This window comes from Cydia amplana, chromosome 3, assembly GCF_948474715.1.
Source record: "Cydia amplana chromosome 3, ilCydAmpl1.1, whole genome shotgun sequence".
Taxonomy (NCBI): domain Eukaryota; kingdom Metazoa; phylum Arthropoda; class Insecta; order Lepidoptera; family Tortricidae; genus Cydia; species Cydia amplana.
In genome coordinates this window covers 7,484,284-7,502,066 of record NC_086071.1, presented here as the reverse complement: position 1 = coordinate 7,502,066, position 17,783 = coordinate 7,484,284, and the positions used below count along the sequence as shown (strand labels likewise).

General features: G+C 39.0%; 2 protein-coding genes across 3 annotated transcripts in view; one reads left to right on the top strand and one right to left on the bottom strand.

Annotated features, from left to right (window-relative positions):
* Positions 1 to 931: 931 nt before the first annotated feature.
* LOC134662471 (uncharacterized) lies at positions 932 to 1,798 on the bottom strand. Its single transcript, XM_063518703.1, has one exon. The coding sequence runs from the start codon at positions 1,720 to 1,722 to the stop codon at positions 1,015 to 1,017; it is 708 nt and encodes a 235-aa protein (XP_063374773.1). The 5' UTR covers positions 1,723 to 1,798; the 3' UTR covers positions 932 to 1,014.
* A 5,531-nt stretch (positions 1,799 to 7,329) lies between these two features.
* The window catches only part of LOC134662531 (probable phosphorylase b kinase regulatory subunit alpha), a 32,549-nt gene continuing 22,095 nt past the window's right edge, over positions 7,330 to 17,783 (top strand). Inside the window, exons 1-7 of one of the 2 annotated variants that reach the window (XM_063518793.1) lie at positions 7,330 to 7,656; positions 7,775 to 8,763; positions 9,310 to 9,523; positions 10,964 to 11,073; positions 13,236 to 13,383; positions 14,706 to 14,870; positions 15,607 to 15,774. In XM_063518793.1, the coding sequence (XP_063374863.1) occupies positions 7,398 to 7,656; positions 7,775 to 8,763; positions 9,310 to 9,523; positions 10,964 to 11,073; positions 13,236 to 13,383; positions 14,706 to 14,870; positions 15,607 to 15,774 (2,053 nt within the window). In that variant the 5' untranslated portion in view covers positions 7,330 to 7,397. Of the gene's footprint in view, positions 7,657 to 7,774; positions 8,764 to 9,309; positions 9,524 to 10,963; positions 11,074 to 11,558; positions 11,707 to 13,235; positions 13,384 to 14,705; positions 14,871 to 15,606; positions 15,775 to 17,783 lie in introns of both variants that reach the window. The other variant, XM_063518792.1, reaches the window with a different exon arrangement.

Here is a 17,783-nt window from a genome sequence, read left to right as displayed (position 1 = left end):
CGCTCACAAAGTAATACAAAAATACTCTAAAATTAAAGTTAAGCTAGTACAAAATTAGAAACACAAAAACCTAACAAAAATTATTATATAAATACACAATTTTCTTGAGGCAAATGCATGCACATTAGCATTAATTCTGATAAGAACTCAGGGAACCAGTATTATTCTGTAGTAAAAGATGATCTGCTAGTTGGTCTGCCTGATAAAAAATTATACAATAACTATATTTAACATACCTACATACATATTTTTGCTCAACCATCACAGAATTTGTTGCAAGATTATATACCTACATAACTTTATTACCCACTAATGTGCTCAACAATATCCTACTTGATGTATTGCTTAGTTAAATGTCTAAAGCTTTTATGATATATCATGAATTATATTCCTTCGAATGCCAGGTTTCTAATCAGCAGTTGGATAAGTCTATCAAATTTTAAATTACACTAATTGTTTCATTTTTGTCATTTGAACCAACCTAACAATTTTCTCCTACCTATAATAAAGTAAGACAGATATTATATTTTAATGCAGTTTGACAACAGTTTTTACAAAATATTTAACATTTATATAAAATTTAATATTATAATGATTACAACCAATTATGTAGATACTTGATTATTTTACCTACTATCACAATACCATTTTAGTAATATCATAAAAGGAAGACAAAATATTGTAATATTGAGTCTGCAACTTAACACCTATAGACCAAAAATATTTGCTGGTCTATTAATTTTAAATTTATTAACATCAATAAGGCACATTATGAAGCACCGCAATAAATTCTAATTATGTTAACTAAATTAACAACTTAATGTTCATAATCATAGTTTTTTGTTAACACATGAATTCACAAGCTTTACCCATTCATCTTTCAACATTACAATTTAGCAATATAACCAATGTAAATGTGTTAAACAAATAGTAGAATTAAACATTATTGCTTCTGTTTAATTTTAAAGTAGGGATTTTTAATCATTCAGGTCTTATTCAAAATGGTCTTCAAATTTAGTCATTATACATTCCATCAAGTAAAAAGTCCATCCTTTTATAATGCCTATTCTTCCAGGCTTCTTGTCCTCTTTTTATAGCCATGTAGCCCAGCACGGCAAACAAAGGGACTACAAGTATTGTTATTACAATAGGCATTATCATCCTTGGATGGCTGCCTGCCTTGTGAGCCTGGGGTTTAGACGCCCCATCACTTATACCGGGATGAGATGTTTTATCTGCAACTATGCTGCTTTCTTCTTCATATTTTAATACTGTGGGTTTATGAGGGGCCTTAGTTGATGATGGAGGAGGCACTGCTTTTGTTGTGTTTGTAAGCTTACTTATGATTGTACTTTTCTGAATAACAACAGGAGATTTTGTTGAAATTTCCTTTATGTCTGGAATTACCGGAGCACCTGTTCTGCCCACGACGTGTCCTTTGGTTTTTGTAGAAGCATCTCCAAATTCCTCGGACGGCATCTTAGATAATAAAATGCCATCATTTTCTTTTAATAACGATGGATTGTGCGGCGTAACTAGAATATTACCACCACCTTCGATGGGCAAAGTCATTTCTTTCCTAGTGCTGTTGTCTTCTTTTTGTAACAAGTTTTTAGGTGCACTTGTGGTATTCTGGGCAGATTCGATTTTAGACACAGTCTCATTTATTCCTATGGCTATAGGAATAAATAGGATAAGAAAACTTACCCGACACAAAATCATCGTGGTAAACAAAAAATCCAAAAAACTTTGGGCTCAAAAGTTTTGATTTTAGTATATTCCATAAATAAATTTACTATGTATGTGAGTTGCTATTGCGTACCGTGACGTTTGCTCAACCAGACGTGTCAATACTGTCAATGTCAAAATAACATTTGTGGCATTTTTGCCGTTTTTGGAAAAAAAGATTATGCAGGATAGTGAACGTCTCTCATTATCAAGGTGTCAAAAATGAAAAAATTAAATGAGTTCGCATTACGCGCGCTATTGGTCGCAAGTCGCAACTAGTCGCGTTAGACTGCACGATTGGCTGGAATTCGTGGGTAGCACCGCTGAACTAGTACGATGTTTAATGCCCCATTAGCCCGTCCTGTAATTGATTTTTTAATTTTCCAACAAAATAAATTACAAAATAAAACCTAAAGTTGCCTGGGGCATCGTCCCCAGGACGCTTGCCGCGTTTCCCCGCTGTATAGCCAGACTTAGCCGCTGAGCGAAATATTCGCCAGCCCGAAAGTCGCCAGACACCCAGACAAGTTTATTTGAAATTTCTTTCACAGCTTGTCTGGTGTCTGATGACCATGGCCCAAAGGTTTCGACTGCAAGTGCCGCAAATATGTAATTGTCTTTTAAAAATGCATATTTGCGGCGCTTGTTAAGTTGGGCGTCTTCTGCTGCCGTGCCTGGTTTCCGGGCCGAGCGCTGGACGTGGGATGGGGCCAAAGTGTCCACGCAGGTCACATCCCACGCCAAGGGTCGCCCCAAAAACCAAGGCACAAGCGAGCATCCATCGGGTCGCTTCCCATCCGCCGCTGACAAGCCAACTGGTTCGAGGGTTGCTGGTATGTTCACTGTGCCGAGAGCTCTCCGGATTAGATCATTAAGCGCCGCGTGCCTGAAATTTCGGCCCGCACTCGACTGGCAGTATAGTCCATGGCGTCCGAGGGCGTCCACTGGGCCTCCACAGCGGCAGCAGGGGTGCGGTTCACAGATCTTTAACCCTAGCCTGAGGCATACGGCCACACGCAGTGCGGCTGGGTCCAAAAGAGATCCTATGTTCCGTGATGGCAAAGCGTGTAGCCAATGCCCCGACTCTGGCTCAGATACTGCCAGTAATCGAGCTCGCTCACTGGAGTTACAACTGTCATTCAAAAGTGTTGTGTGGGCCGATTTTATATTTACCGAGTCCCAAGCAGCTTGGCTAGTTTTTTCTGTAGGTGGGCTCTCACCGGGAAATCTGGCTCCCCATGTAGACTCTGCTTCTGCCAAGCCCGTCACTATCACATCAGTGGGATTGATGACATTAAGAATATCACTGATGAGACTGACGGTGCTGTGGACAGATGAGAGAAAAGCAGGAAGTGCCAGGTCCCCCGTGGAGCGAATACCCAGGCCGCCATATTTGATAGGCAGAGTAGCCTGGGACCAAGTTTGGGGATTTAACGAGATGTTTAAAATTTTGCAAATTGTATTTTTTAGAGTATTGTCAATAGAAGACGTCAGACAGGGAAATTTCCATAAGGGGCAGCAGCGAAGAATATACAAGAATTTGGGTGAGAATAGGCACAAGCGTAGGATGTAAAGGGCTATGTGGGTGTTAATTTGAAAAAGTAAGTCCTAACAATCATGGAAATTATTTAATTTTGAATTTATGGATGGAGGGATGCCATCTTCGAATATTGGTGCGCCAAGTAAAGTAAGGGATTCACGGGTTTGCAAGGTAAAATTGGGCGTAACACGCTCAAAATTTTGAATAATGTCAGCCTGGGCGCTGGCAGACAACTTTTCTGAAACAAAAACCTCACACTTATTGAAGTTGAGTATGAGACCTATCTCAGAAAAACGATCAATAACTGTGTTAAGGTCACTTAAAACTGAAGATGCCATCCCTCCTAGAGTCCCGTCGTCTAAATACCAGATATTTAGGAGAGAAGTTAGCTGGGAAATTATGGGGTGGATGGCGAGGCTAAACATAACGGGCCCTAAGGGATCGCCCTGCTGGCATCCAACACTTGAGGTGATTTCTTTTTCGCCAAACATTAGTTTAGATGGGGTACCATAACATTGCGTTAGGTAATCAAGTATCTCCGGGATTTCGTTTTTAACTTCCTGTAGAAGTGTACTTCGGTCAATAGAGTTAAACGCATTTTTGACATCAAGTTTAACTAAGACTTCAAAGTTTGAATGGGTCAGGAATGAACGTGTGGCGTGTACAGCGGCTTCGCACCCGCCTCTGACACCGAAACCAAGCTGTTTGGGTTTAAATTTGTCCGTGAGTCGGTTACGAAACTCGCTGCAACATAATTTAGAGGCGAGCCGTCGTATTGAACTTCCCACCGCAATGGGACGAATACCGCCGTCTTTTTTCTTTAAAGCTATCAGATTGGCGCCGTAAAGGACAGGGACGATTTCACTGCATATTTTACCTGATAGCATTAAATTAATCAAAGCGGTCAGCTCCTTAAGTAAAGATTCCCCAGCATCGCCCATTAGTGGGCTGGTTAGGTCTTTAAGATGCTGAGGGGTTGAAATGTCAAAATTGTCAAATCCATTTCAAAACAAAATAGCTGGCGGCTACTTCGCAATGACTTCGCACAACGTATCGCATCAAAGAATAATTTAAACGAGCAATTCTTGTTTATTTATATATTATTAATATGGGCACTTTTGCACCGGAAGCATCTAGGAGCGGCAGCAATGTTTAGTTAGTACATAGTTAGTTTGTAAGTATGACCGTATGTATGTCTTTTTAATTGTATTTTAACCTGTCTTTTACTGCTTGATAAATTGAATTACTGTCACAAAAAAAAAAAGAAAAATTAATATATATATTTCGGGGATCTCGGAAACGGTTCTAACGATTTCGATGAAATTTGCTATATGGGGGTTTTCGGGGGCGAAGATTCGATCTAGCTAGGTCTTATCTCTGGAAAAACGCGCATTTTCAAGTTTTTATATGTTTTCCGAGCGAAGCTCGGTTACCCAGATATTATATCAAAGAGTAGTATAATATATATATATTATATAATAATACTCACTAATCAGCATTGCGATACAGTGAGGAAATGCGCCAGAATCCTTGGTACAATGCCTCAAGGGCCTATTCACGCCTATTTTAGATTTATAGCTGGTCAACCAAATCTTGTCAGTAAAAAAAGGCACAAAATTTAAATTTTCTATGGGACGATATCCCTTAGTGCCTACATTTTTCAAATTTGCCACCTTTTTCTACTGTCAAGATCTGGTTGACCAAGTATAAATGACTTCGCTTTCAAAACAAAATTATATTTGGTCAACCAGATCTTGACAGTAGAAAAAGGCGGCAAATTTGAAAAATGTAGGCGCGAAGGGATATCGTCCCATAGAACATTTGAATTTCGCGCCTTTTTTTACTGACAAGATTTGGTTCACCAGCTATATACAGGGTGCTTCCTGTAACAGGAGCAATAAATTAAACTGTAGGCTGTATTCCTCAAACTGACCAACATTTGTTCAGCAACTTTTGAAAATAACTAATGTTTCGATCTTTATTACACTTTCAAGTTTATTCTAAGACGCAATGTATTGCAAATTTCGTTATGTTTAAAGCGTGACAAGCAACGTCAAACACACTGATGTCAGCGTACATTGAAGGCAATATTTATTTTGTATGAAAAAGAGAAAGTCTAAAGGATTCATAATTTTTAAAAGTTGCTGAACAAATGTTGGTCGGTTTGAGGAGTACAGCCTTTAGTTTAATTTATTGCTCCTGTTACAGGAAGCACCTGTATAAACAAATAACTTTGTATCACGGATTTAGAGTTAATAAACTGGATCGAGTACATTGACCAAAAAGTGTGTCCACATGAGAAGTCAAACTAGAGCCCTGCATCTCGTTCTAATTAGGGTGACCATAAGACATCTGTATGTGGGATATTAGGATAACATGAAATATATCAGTAGGGTGTGTCATTTTCTAAATAAAGTTCAATTTTAAGTAGTCGGGTTTTTTCTTTCATTTGTAGTCGGCCTCTTTAGGGAGCGTTCAAGTATTACGTAACGAATTTGGGGGGAGGGGGGGGGGGTCTTGTAAAACGTTACGAGGCGTTACAGGGGCGGGAGGGGGGAGTTTGAACTACGCGTTACGTAACATTGTTTTTTAACCTTTCAGAACTTTTCGCCATTTTACGGTAAGTACTTTACGCCACATAATTGTGGCCTTTAGGTAAAAAAATGGTCACTTGGTGGTTACGTCACGTTTTACTAGGGGGGAGGGGGGGTACAGAAAAACGTTACGGCGCGTTACATGGGGGGGAGGTGTCCAAAAATTGCGTTACATAATACTTGAACGCTCCCTTAGCACTCACTCATGGTATGTTCATAAAGGTAGGCTTCCCTTTTGTACACTTCAGCTTTTTTTAAGTGTAAGCGTCATTGAAGATCTGTTTAGCAAATATGACGTTTTTTTTAAAGTTGGTGCCTTTTTTCTATTGACGGAAATGTGTCCTACCTATAAAGAATCGATTGCATATATATAAACAGTTTGACACACCTTTTCCGTAACAAAATATTATGTATAAATGAGAGTCTGTAATGTTTAAGGAGTTAAGCACTTTGGTTTTTAATTTTGGCAATTGAAGGGATGTTTACAAAAACAACATAACTGACTACACTGGTTGACACCTGAAACGATTAACATGTTCTTAAAAAAAATGACAACCGCTCTAAGCAGTTATGTTGTTTTTGTAAACATCCCTTCAATTAGGTATTCTATAACAAATCTTAAATTAAACATGCCGAAATAAAGACATACCTATTAAGTTAAACTTACTTTTACATTACCTACGTTAATAATAAGAATTCTGTGAGACCGATTCACAACGTGCCGACATCATAGTCACCCTAATGAGTTTGACAATGTTGTCTTGTATTTTTATAGTAAAATGTAATCATTGTGGCTTTCTTGTGAAACAATATTCCACAATTAGCAATTATTTCACTCCAACAACCTTTAACACAACATTTCTTCACAATTTTTAAGAAATTTCGCATTCACGTGTTTTGAAGAAATGTCATCAAATTGGGGATACCAATTAATATTTAAAGTTACTACAAATCCTACCATACTAAAATTTAGGTTTTTTTTGCTGTGTATGCGCTTGGTTTAATCAGTTAATAATATTGGCATCATAATTATTTACAAATTACTTAAAATATATCAGAACTGTAATCTGAATATAGCACTAAAATTGTATAAGAAGGTAATTAAATTCAGTAGTATAATGATATAATTTCTACCACAGTGGTATTTTTTTAACATTGGCAACATGTGCGAGTGAGACACAGGGCTCGGGTTTTTCTATCTCAAGTGGACCGTTTTCTCTAGTCTGGTACGAACAACTTTCTGTCTCGGTGATAAGGTTCAAATTAGTATGGCAAAAAAAGTGACAACTCGCTCCAGTTTAAAAAATATAACTTCATGCTTTGTATGTTGTGCGATGGTTGAGCGTTTACAGCATTAACTCGAACACTCTGGTAAAGACCATTTGACATAATTTGACAATTGCGACTTTCAAATGACATAGGTAATCAAAATAGACGACAAATCGTGAAATCTCAAACTTGCGACAGACGATTTTGCAAAAATGTTGCGTTAAAGGAGTCTTTAATAACACATAAAAGTGAATTAGTGGTCCACGATGAGGACTCGTAGTAATTCCGGAGTTCGTCTGGACTATTACCAAAGGGTAGTGCATAAGTTGATTTTAGATCATCAACAACCAGTTACTGGATTGTTCCCTGCGAGCCCAGACAATGATCATGCATGGATCAGGGACAACTTGTACTGTATATTGGCAGTATGGGGCCTGTCTATGGCCTTCAAAAAGATTGCAGATCAAGATGAAGACCGTGCCAAAACATATGAGTTGGAACAAAGCTGTGTTAAATTAATGAGAGGTAAGTAACTTTGTTACAGTTATGTTTCTTATTAGTAATCTATCTCACATTTCATAGTATTCACAATTTGTTCACACTTAAAGTCTGCTTATATATTTATTTATGAACTGATCCACAGGTCTGTTAATGGCCATGATGCAACAAAAAGACAAAGTTGAGAAATTCAAAAGTACTCAACATCCCCTGGACTCTCTGCATGCCAAGTATTCGGCCATCACTGGCCGCACCGTGGTCAAAGACAATGAGTGGGGCCACCTGCAGGTTGATGCCATTTCTCTTTATTTGCTCATCCTGGCCCAAATGACAGCATCAGGCTTGCAAATTGTGTTTTCACTGGATGAGGTAGCTTTTATTCAGAACCTAGTGTTTTATATTGAGTCTGCTTATTGCACACCTGATTATGGTATCTGGGAGAGAGGTGATAAGACAAACCATGGGTTGCCAGAATTGAATGCCAGCTCTATTGGCATGGCAAAAGCTGCTCTTGAGGCTATGAATGAGCTAGACCTCTTTGGAGCCAGAGGTGGCCCCTCTAGTGTCATTCATGTATTAGCTGATGAAGCCCAGAAATGCCAAGCAGTGTTACAGTCCATGTTGCCCAGAGAATCAAATAGTAAAGAGTTGGATTCTGGCTTGCTTTCAATTATAAGCTATCCGGCATTTGCGGTTGATGACCCACAGTTAATAACAAAAACTAGAGATACCATAGTCAATAAACTACAAGGAAAGTATGGCTGTAAAAGATTTCTTAGAGATGGTCACAAGACACCAAGAGAAGACCCAAATAGGTTGTATTATGAGCCCTGGGAGTTGAGAATGTTTGAGAACATAGAATGTGAATGGCCTCTATTCCTCTGCTACTTAATTTTGGATTATTGCTTCCAAGGAGATAAACATAATGTATCAGGGTATATGCAGAAGTTAGAAAATGTAATGATAAGGAAAGAGGATGATGGAATAAAGTTGGTGCCAGAACTTTACGCTGTGCCACCGGAGAAAGCTGATCTGGAACAGTGTCAACCCGGGAGCCAGGAGCGTATACCCCTGGGCCGTTGTCCGTTTCTTTGGGCCCAGTCTTTGTATATTTTGGGAAAGCTCTTGCAAGAGGTAAGGAAACATTTATGCCAGTCCTTAATAAAATACTATTATTATAAGGGGCTATTCATAAATTACGTCATTTCAAATTGGGGGGGATCTGGACATCGGATGATGGTAGCATGACATAGGAGGAAACGGGGAAGCATGATTTTTGGATGAATTTAGGGAGGGGAGACAAAAATAGATGACATAATTTATGAACAGCCCCTAAAGCAAAATGCCAAGTAAGCAATTTCAATAGGTTGATATGTGGAGTCCCAGAAATATGTTATAAGCCGTTAGGTAGAGTTTTAAGGAATCAGGTCATAAAGATAAAAAGCTTGTACCAACTTTCTAAGTAACAAATTGATTTAATCCTAGTAAAAGTCAAAGGAAACCTTTTGATAATACAACTTTTAACTACTTAAGTTATTAACGAAAAAGGGAAGGTGTCTACTAAGACATATTTTTCTTTTTAGTTATTTATTTCCATGCCCACTGTTTTATTCACAAGAAATAAATATTTAACATATTTAATTTCATGTGACCATCATTTTTAAATGTATCGGTTTGCAGGGTTTCCTAGCAGTTGGCGAGTTAGACCCGCTAAACCGAAGATTGTGCTCAGAGAAGAAGCCAGATGTAGTGGTCCAGATTGTCATCTTAGCTGAGGACAATGAGATACGGGACAAGTTGATGGAGTATGACCTGCATGTACAAACAATAGCCGAGGTGGCGCCTATAGAAGTGCAACCAGCTAGAGTTCTAAGCCATCTTTACACATATTTAGGTAAATTCATACCACAGAGCTTATAAAGCCCCGTCTCCATATCGCGCGGCAAACCGTCGAACATTGGCTCGCGCGGCAGCCGCGCGCAATGGATACCGGGCGCATCGAGTTGGCTCGCGCGGCAGCCCGGTATCCATTGCGCGCGGCTGCCGCGCGAGCCAATGTTCGATGGTTTGCCGCGCGATATGGAGATGGGGCTTTAGATGACTCACGGTCACCACCTATAGGTATAGGCTCTTTTACGCTTATACAGATGTTTTAGTTATGTCTGACCATGTAGGTCATACTGAACAACTTTTACTATGGACCGACCACATAGACGCAAAAAAATCATCTGCTGTTTCATACATTTCGCAAATCATAGAATTTTGCAGTATAATATGGTTTACGCAGCCATCTAAGACCAGTTTCAAAAAAGACGTCAGTAAAACATTTCACAGGAAACAAAAAATCATTTTTTCCTTGAAAAATTGTTTCTAACAATGATCTCCTTGGTACTGGTTATACTTGTCCATTGTCCATCCCTTTTCAGTATTGAACATTCAAATATTTTGATGGTAACTACTGACAATAAAAATTACCAACAGTTACAGTTTAGTTCAGGGATGTTTTTCTCATGTCAACAGGTGAGAAAAAAATCTTAGTAGGAGTTACCAGTGGAAGCAACTTAGTGGTAACTAGTGGGAATAACTGTAATAAAATTATTCGAATTGATCTCTATAGTTATATGTTCATACTAATATTGTGGCTGTTGATATATATCTAACGTAATTATTAGCGCAAAGAGTAATAAAATTGGAAGTCTTCCAATAATATGGGCATTAACACAACATTAGACCAGAGGCACTAAGTGGCACTAGAAGATAAATACTATCAAAGTCAAGAGAGAGTATTTAATGGAATACCTCTCAAAACCCTCAAAAAAGACATAACATCTGATTATGGCTAAAACAGCCGATTGCAGATAAAAAGAGAGAAAAAAAAAAAACACAACATTAACATTAACTGCCAGCGACTCGCTAGGGGAGTTCACTGTTCGTAGGCGCTTTTCGCTTCATACGGTTTTCCCGTGTTATCGGCTACGCTGGTAGGGCGTAGCTCGCGCTCTTGTGAGACATACTTCTTCTTCAACCTAGCGTTTTACCGGCCTAGTGCCAGGGTCCAATTTCCGACATACTAACATTGAATAATTTTACGGTTTAGACTCACTTATTTTTACTTTTTATTCACTCGCACTCGCGCGACATGTTTCAAGTGTAAATTATTCAATGTTCGATATGCACATATGTATAGAAATGTGATATCATATGAAGCAACTCATAATTTTATTTCAACAACTAATCAGATCTTGTTAACATAGCTGTCAATATCCCTGCTAAATACACATTACTCCAGGGAAAAAATAGGGATAGGTTATGTAACCTGTGCTTTTATTTTCAGGTAGGAACAAGAAGCTTGGACTCTCCGGAAGGAAATCTCGAGATGTTGGTATACTCAGTACAAGCAAGCTGTACTCGTTGAATGATAGGATATTCGCCTTTACACCACAGGTAATTTTTCTAATGTATTATTATCCAATAATATGTCTATATGGGCGTTTTTTTTGTTGTCCCCTACACTTTTTTTTTTTCAAATTTGGGATTTTTTATGTTATTTCTACTCAGAATCACGAGCTCTTTTTATCCTAATAGGAGAAAAAAAGTGTCCCAAAATTTCCATACATTTTTCGATCTTTCCATTCCGCGACTGCCATACAAAGTCTATGAAAAATGGTGACGTAATGGAAATAAAAACCTTAGGACACTTTTTTTCTCCTATTAGGATAGAAAGAGCTCGTGATTCTGAGTAGAAATAACATAAAAAATCCCAAATTTGAAAAAAAAAAGTGTAGGGGACAACAAAAAAAAACGCCCATATTACCTAATTCTATACAATTTTTATTCGTTTCATTTTTACTTTTTATCTTTGTCTAGTTAGGTGAGTAATCATAATCAATTTTTTTTTTAAGATAATCGGTTTTTATTTATTTTGCTAGTTTTCTGACGTGAAGCGTTTCTACATTGCTTCCGATTACGAGCTGATGGTTGACACCCTCAAAGCAGAAATTAATTTCCTGAAGTCATCTTGGCAAAACCTCCTTGGCCGACCACTTATTGTCTTGACTTTGAATCAAACATATTTAGGTATTGTTTTGATTTATTTTAATTTCGATATGCTTGCTGTGAACCCTAGTATCAGTTTAAATGTGTTTTTATGGAGTTTCCACATAGTTATAGATTCCCTTAGTTATGAAGGTTTTTCATTAGGATCCAAATTTGCTGTATTAAGCTAATAAGAGAGTTTCATTTATTTTTACTAACACATTAATCATGTATGTGTCAACCTAAGGTATATTCAACACATTGGTATATTAACAGAATAGAAGAGGCACACATACTTTAGGTACTAATTTGTTTTATTTAAATGTTCACTTTAAGTGTAAGGCCTGAGTGGACGCTCGAGTTGGGCGTGCAGCGGGGCGGGGCGTGCGGCGTGCATGTTAAACAAATGCAAACGTATAGGAGCGGCCTTAGTGGCGTCGGGCTCACAAGTGATTTGAGCAGCGTGCACTAAGGCAGCGGCCGTAACAAATGCAAACGTATAGTAGCGACTATACGTTTGCATTTGTTTAACACGCACGCCGTACGCCCCGCCCCGCTGCACGCCCAACTCGAGCGTCCACTCAGGCCTTACACTTACACTTAGTCGTAGTCGTAGTTAGGCTAATCGTCGAACCGCCGCATTTCAAAACGCTCCTGTTTTTGAAAACGGCTAGCCGTAATGTAATATCGCGGATTATACGATCTGACTACGACATATATATTATACAGTCAGAGGGTCTACCGCGAAAATAGATATTTCCTTATCTGCCTTTCTATCACTTGCATAAGATTCCAGCGTTATATAGAATAGAGCGTCAATAGACGGACGAGCGAGAAAAATGGTTAGAGGTAGGCCCTCAGATTTTCTGGATACCTACGGTGGTAGCACGCTCGCGTTTTTATCGCTTGTCACCATGCCTGTCACTTTCTAACAAGTATGTTAGTGCGAAAGTGACGGGCATAGTGACAGGCGATAAAAATGGAACCATGCTGCGCCCGCTATTGATTGGTGCTGTCACGCGATGCTAAATAGTAAAAGTAGTTTTAGAGATGCCACGAATATTCGGCAACTATTCGGTATTCGGCCTATTCGGCCACTTTGCCGAATATTCGGTATTCGGCCGAATGTTGCCTACTATTCGGCCGAATACCGAATATCTGTTGCCCCTAACCAAAAAGAAAAATTACACAAAGAAAAATACAAAAAATGAGGTATATTTAATATTGAAAAATTATTATTGGAAAATTGTTAAATAGGAAGACTTTTTTAAGCATTTGTTGATTATGAAATATTTTATTTTTATCACGGGTCTGATTTGATTGACTCTAACTACATTCATTAGTTTTGTTTTACAAAAAATATATCTTAGCAAACGTGCTTTGTTGGCGATCAGTTTTCATAATAATTGTGACTCAGAATGTTCGCATCTCATGCCGAATATTCGGTATTCGGCCAAGAGAGTGGCCGAATACCGAATATTCGGCCACTATTCGGGGCATCTCTACTAAATAGTACCTATAGTGTTAAGCGTCGTGGGCGTTCAAAGTGTTAACACTCGGGTGTGCCCTAGAACTTCGACTACGAGGAATACTACATGTCGCGCGACCCGGCGTTGCTCGCGAGCACATTCACCGCGAACGTGGCCTTCCTTGGGATGAGCTGGAAGCAGATGCTCGGCCGCCCGACCATCACGCTACTAGCCACGCAGTATTTGTTAGGTAAACTAACAAATGCTATATATTACTTATTAAGCTATATACGAACCATAGAGAAAAAAATACATAGAGTGCTCACTCCATACATCACTTTTAGTACCAAAAAGACTATTAGCATCTAGCATCGAGTAGCGGAACTATCAGTACTGCTACTTGACAATAGATGTAGCACCGATCGGAAAGTCTTATCTCAACAACATAAGACTTTCCGGTCGGTGCTACATCTATTGACAATACAGTACTGATAGTTCCGCTACTCGATGCTAGATTTAGACACTGATATTAATAGTCTGAACTGATGTATGGAGTGAGCACTCTTGTCTTACTATATTTCTCTATGATACGAACAATAAATTAGATTATGTTAAGTAGACCCGTTCGTCTTTGATAGCCGTAATAGCCAGGCCAATTATGTAGGTATTGTAGGTAGTTCACTTATTTTAGTTAACTTTGTAATTTATAAAATCAGACTTAATATTTTTATGCATTTGATAGATCTTTTGCTTTATGTAATCAATATTTAATTAACAATTTGCATGTATGCACGGCGTTTTTTTGCACAAGTATTAAAAGTCTACAGAGATTTCAACAGAATGAAAATTTAGAAGCTTCTGTAATCATAATAATAATGACAATGCATCTAAAATAGCTGGCAAGATCTGACGGTTCGTCAGATACAGTTGACTGACTCAAATATTTTTCTATAGTATTCTGTCAAATATTATTATGATTGCTGGAAAAGATAGTGACAAAGTGAGTAAAATACAAGACCTCTTAGTTACCATAGAAATGAAGATATGTTGCGATATATTTGGCTACTTTGTCACCAACTATTTGATTCTGACTATACTTACTGTAAAATACGGGCGAATAACAGAATCGCCTCTTGTTGGGGATTACCTACTTAAGTACATTTAACAGTTTTATAAACTATGTATATCCATATCGTCGCATAAAGTCGACTGTAATTATTTATAATTAATCAACTTGCAAATATTAATTTTACAAATAATGCTAAAAGGAAGGACGCTTAGGATGAAGAATTTCTTACTTTGACCCGCCTGTTTCTATCTCTATCGCACGCGCATACCTAGTTATATTGATATTTCACCGATGATGTCCGCGGTCAATGCCACTGTGCGAGCGGGACAGCATTATGCGCGTGCGATAGAGACAGGAAATGTAGATACTAAATTCTTCGTACTGAGCTACTTTTATGTATTAGGTTTCATGCTGACCCTTAACTTGCTTGCTTGCTTCTAGCTTTTTATTATATTTTCAATAACAATATTTTTCATCTAATAGATTCATACATTACTTTTCAGACCAGGGCAAAATCCCTATGGCCATGATCACAACCATGAAGAAATTGAAGTCCGGATACATTAATGGCACCCGCGTGACTTTGGGACATCTGGGGGACTTTTTAAGCACGTCTGCCATAACCAATTTGAGTTTCTTGGGTAGTCAAGAAGACGGTTATCCAGATAGTAAGTACTTACATGAGAGAGAATGTTAATACAATGAAAATACACATACATAATAGAAATAATATTGAGGTAAGTAATTAAACGTCTCAAAATTCAATTCTAATTAACTTTAATTAAATTGATGCGTAATGCAATTGATTAATTGCGGAATTAATGGTTAATGGAATTGATTAATTGTTAATTAGAATTAACGATTACGGCCAACACTGCTCCTAAGACCATTTTTGAGTAGCACGCTCCCACGACATATTTAGAAAATACAACCTGTATGAAACATACAATCTATTTGAGCGTGCTACTCGAAAATGGTCTTAGGAGACCTTCCCTAATTTTTGAATTAATTCCGTTTTGCATTCATGAATTAAAATAAAAACTAGCGACCCGCCCCGGCTTCGCACGGGTTATCAAATTATACATAAAACTTCCTCTTGAATCATTCTATCTATTAAAAAAAATGCATCAAAATCCGTTGCGTACTAGTTTTAAAGATCTAAGCATACATAGGGACACAGTGGGAAGCGACTTTGTTTTATACTATGTAGTGATTTAGTCTCCTAAGGACCACGGTTGTACATGTAGAAGTCTTATTTTTAATTTGAACATAGAAATGCGTTCTCTTTGTTTCGTACGATTTTTAAACAAAATAAATGAAAATCATTTCCTACACTATTGGTTTAAATTCCTCCGCCAAGTTTTCTTGTATTCTGAGCCTTAGTAAGTTGTTTTTTTTTTCTAGAACTCAACCCGCAGGTGCAGAGCTACTTGGAAGAGCACCTTCTGAGGTCGTTCAGCAACAAGCTGAGCGTCCTGTCGCGGCCGGCGGGCGCGCCCAACGCGCGCATGCTCAAGCGGCGCATGTCCGTGCGCGGCGCCATTAAGAAGACGCGCTCCATCAATGTGGACTGTGAGTTATATTTCTAGAATTCAACCCGCAGGTGCAGAAGCTACTTGGAAGAGCACCTTCTGAGGTCGTTCAGCAACAAGCTGAGCGTCCTGTCGCGGCCGGCGGGCGCTCCCAATGCGCGCATGCTCAAGCGGCGCATGTCCGTGCGCGGCGCCATTAAGAAGACGCGCTCCATCAATGTGGACTGTGAGTTATATTTCTAGAATTCAACCCGCAGGTGCAGAAGCTACTTGGAAGAGCACCTTCTGAGGTCGTTCAGCAACAAGCTCAGCGTCCTGTCGCGGCCGCGCATGCTCAAGCGGCGCATGTCCGTGCGCGGCGCCATCAAGAAGACGCGCTCCATCAATGTAGACTGTGAGTTATATTTCTAGAATTCAACCCGCAGGTGCAGAAGCTACTTGGAAGAGCACCTTCTGAGGTCGTTCAGCAACAAGCTGAGCGTCCTGTCGCGGCCGCGCATGCTCAAGCGGCGCATGTCCGTGCGCGGCGCCATTAAGAAGACGCGCTCCATAAATGTGGACTGTGAGTTATGTTTCTAGAATTCAACCCGCAGGTGCAGAAGCTACTTGGAAGAGCACCTTCTGAGGTCGTTCAGCAACAAGCTGAGCGTCCTGTCGCGGCCGCGCATGCTCAAGCGGCGCATGTCCGTGCGCGGCGCCATCAAGAAGACGCGCTCCATCAACGTGGACTGTGAGTTATGTTTCTAGAACTCAACCCGCAGGTTGCTATGGGCAGTTGATACGGCTCATCATCTTCCTACCGTTGTGCCCCACCACGGCCAAAGACATATGTGTAACTGCGTATAAGATGAATAAAATTTAAGGAAAAAACGTGCCTCGGAAATGAAGAAAAAGTCATTCTCGGATAGATGGCGCACATACCTTTGGCCTATGCTCGGCTAGATGGCGTTGACGACACCGTTTCATATTTAACAATTTTAACACATAGGTATCAGTGAAAGAACATGGGTCGAAATGATATGAAAATAATAAAATCATTTATCCATATATATACATTTTTTTGATAGTTTTATTCATTGTCATTGACTACAATGTACTATGACAGGACCCCTCTATACTATCTATTATCTTTGCCACGGCTCTTGGGAGCCGGGATTCGCTTGGCAACAGTTGGCAACTGATGCCAACGCGTAGTCACTATAATTTTTACGAAAGCTACTGCCGTCTGTCCTACCAACCCAGCGGGGAAACTAAACCCTTTTGGAATTAGGCCGGTTTCCTCACCATGAGTGCCTTCATCCAAACGCGACTGGTAAATATCAAATGATATTTAGTACATGTGTTCAGAAAAACTCATTGGTATGAGCCGAGGTTGAAGCCTGTGAATAATGTGAATATGTAGACTGTTTTACGCCAAATATCAAACATTTTAATTTTTAGTCTAGCGACTGTAGCGGTTGAAAACAAGACTTTTGTTAGACAGTGCGTATTCTGTGCACTTAGGGCTCATTTAGACGGCGAGCGAACTCGTATACGATTTTAGTTACATTGCGGACCATTGAAGTTAAATCAATTCAACCCTAGCGATCAAACGACGCAATGTAATCAAACTCGCATGCAAGTTCTCGCTCCGTCTAAATGAGCCCTTATTCTGTGGTTTTATGTTAAAATGAGCAATACGTCCTGTACTACAGCAATACTGTCCAGGCGAGTCGTCTCTGGAATTCACTCCCTCTCAATATAAGACAAGCCCCGAGCAAGTTAGCTTTCAAGCGGTTGCTACATAAGTATCTGCTGAAACAAGAGTTCGAGTAGCGTTCATCATTATATTATATATTATGAGTATGTATGAAATATGTAGTAGTATATTATTTATATATATTCTAGTGTTTTTATTTGTGTATTCTACATGTAGTTTATCAGAATTATTAATTGTTTAGTTGTTTACTAAGTTCTAATAATTAAATTCCTTTTTCTCCTTGCATCAATTTTACATATCTCTGTTTGGCCCGATGGTTGACTGGTAGAGAATGCCATTAGGCATTAAGT